At 30.6% G+C, this 1,743-nt stretch overlaps 1 protein-coding gene across 1 annotated transcript in view; it reads right to left on the bottom strand.

The window, feature by feature from the left end:
- Nucleotides 1–725: 725 nt before the first annotated feature.
- Nucleotides 726–1,743, bottom strand: part of LOC116343675 — a 3,360-nt gene continuing 2,342 nt past the window's right edge. Inside the window, exons 7-12 of the mRNA XM_031771880.1 lie at nt 1,604–1,676; nt 1,409–1,534; nt 1,305–1,346; nt 1,193–1,240; nt 1,111–1,128; nt 726–1,041 (exon numbers count right to left, since the gene is read on the bottom strand). Of these exons, the coding sequence (XP_031627740.1) occupies nt 888–1,041; nt 1,111–1,128; nt 1,193–1,240; nt 1,305–1,346; nt 1,409–1,534; nt 1,604–1,676 (461 nt within the window). The 3' untranslated portion in view covers nt 726–887. The remainder of the gene's footprint in view (nt 1,042–1,110; nt 1,129–1,192; nt 1,241–1,304; nt 1,347–1,408; nt 1,535–1,603; nt 1,677–1,743) is intronic.

Genomic DNA, 1,743 nt, shown 5'->3' on the forward strand with positions numbered 1-1,743 from the left:
CGTCTCTCTCGTTGTTATTTCAAGCAAACAATAGAGAAAATTGTAATCACCCAAACAAAATTAATAAAAGTTTAACAACCGAACGTGAAAAGTGTGCAAAGAGTTAAGTTGAAATAAAATGCATCGCACTCACTCACTCATTCAGTCACACACTCATGTTATTACATAAAAACAAATGAGCATGTATGGCATTTGAATGGTACTTCATTCCAACAATTTTCAACGCAACTTTTACTCGAAATGCATCATCATCATTATTTCTGTTCTAATGAATTCAAACAGATTTTTCACTCTTTCTTCACTGCACAAAGTGGAATAGGAGTAAGTAAGAAAGCAAGAGAGAGAGAGAGAAAGAGTTACAGGGACTATATTTCAGGACTGTATTCGAGTAAAGTAATAGTAGTTCTTGTTGCCGACTTCTGTTTGCAAATAAATACATGGAAGCAGTCATAAATTTCAAACGTTTGCAAAAGCACAAACAAAAAGAAAGTGTGACAAGCTCATTATAATACCGAAAAATAGCGTACTTCACATGAAAATTCACTTTATTATGGCATTTTTCCGGTTCGTCAACTATTTCTGGATTCGTTCATTTTAAAATTTATTCTATAGAATTTTAAGATGAATACAAATTATTTCGATGCACAGAATGTTCTTAATGTTTATTCAAAGATGCAACTATTTTTCATACGTTAAATGCTAATGACATACCTGAATTATTTAAATTTTTGATTTGACAAAGTGATTCATTTATTCAATGATTATAGTTTAAAGAGAAACAGAATTCATACATTTATCTAATTAAAAATGCACTTAAGATAAACGTTCGTGATAAATTGTATCTGGAATGAAGTTGTGCATTGAAAAATCAAATGCAGTTATTTCGTTTATTTCTTTTCAAAAAATGTACAGAACTCTGTTAAGTCATGTGGCATCTTCATTTTCGAGGCACTCAATACACGAGTATACACATACAATCTGTAGACTATCTCCGACAGCAATACCATTACCTTGTGTTGATCGAGGCTATCACCACTATTACTGTAACAATCAATATTTAGTCAAATCAAAAGTGTTGAAAAGTTTCCATGACAAATGATTAATACTTACATTGGTTTAACGTTCACACTAATTGAAGAAATATGAAATATTATTTATTCTAATTTTATGTTTAAATTGTTTAAATACTTACATATGCGTCGCGAGTGCCATTAGATTGGACGTGTCCGCAATTGCACCCCTAAAATGAAACATAGTTAACGATAAATTCATAATTTTACGTGGTAAATTTTGCCATAATTTACTTTTCATTAGCGGCCAACACTTCTTTCAAGTGCATTTCAAAACTGAAAGAGAAATCAACTCGGTTTCAGTATTTTGTGTTTGACATACTTATTACAATACTCACCTTTGTAATCGTCTTAGGCAAATTGATACCAACATAAAAGTGTGTTCATCATCAGAATAGCCTCTTTTGTATTCCACCCTCAACTGTTTCGTTATATCGTTGAAACACGTTGTTACTTGTTTCGGTCTGAAAAAAAAAATTGTCGAAATTTTTTAAAAATTCGCCAAAAAATGTTGAAAATTAATAAAATATTACACTCCAGTTGCCGTGAAGATTTTTTTTGCTTCTGTCAAGAGTCTGAATGGAATTTTTTTAATTAATCTTTTTCCTATGTATGTGTTAAATAATTATTTATCTTACTCAGTAACCAATTTTTCGTCGTTTTGTCTGAAATT

This window comes from Contarinia nasturtii, unplaced genomic scaffold (assembly GCF_009176525.2).
Source record: "Contarinia nasturtii isolate CC-2019 unplaced genomic scaffold, AAFC_CNas_1.1 Cnas_scaffold_1037, whole genome shotgun sequence".
NCBI lineage: Eukaryota > Metazoa > Arthropoda > Insecta > Diptera > Cecidomyiidae > Contarinia > Contarinia nasturtii.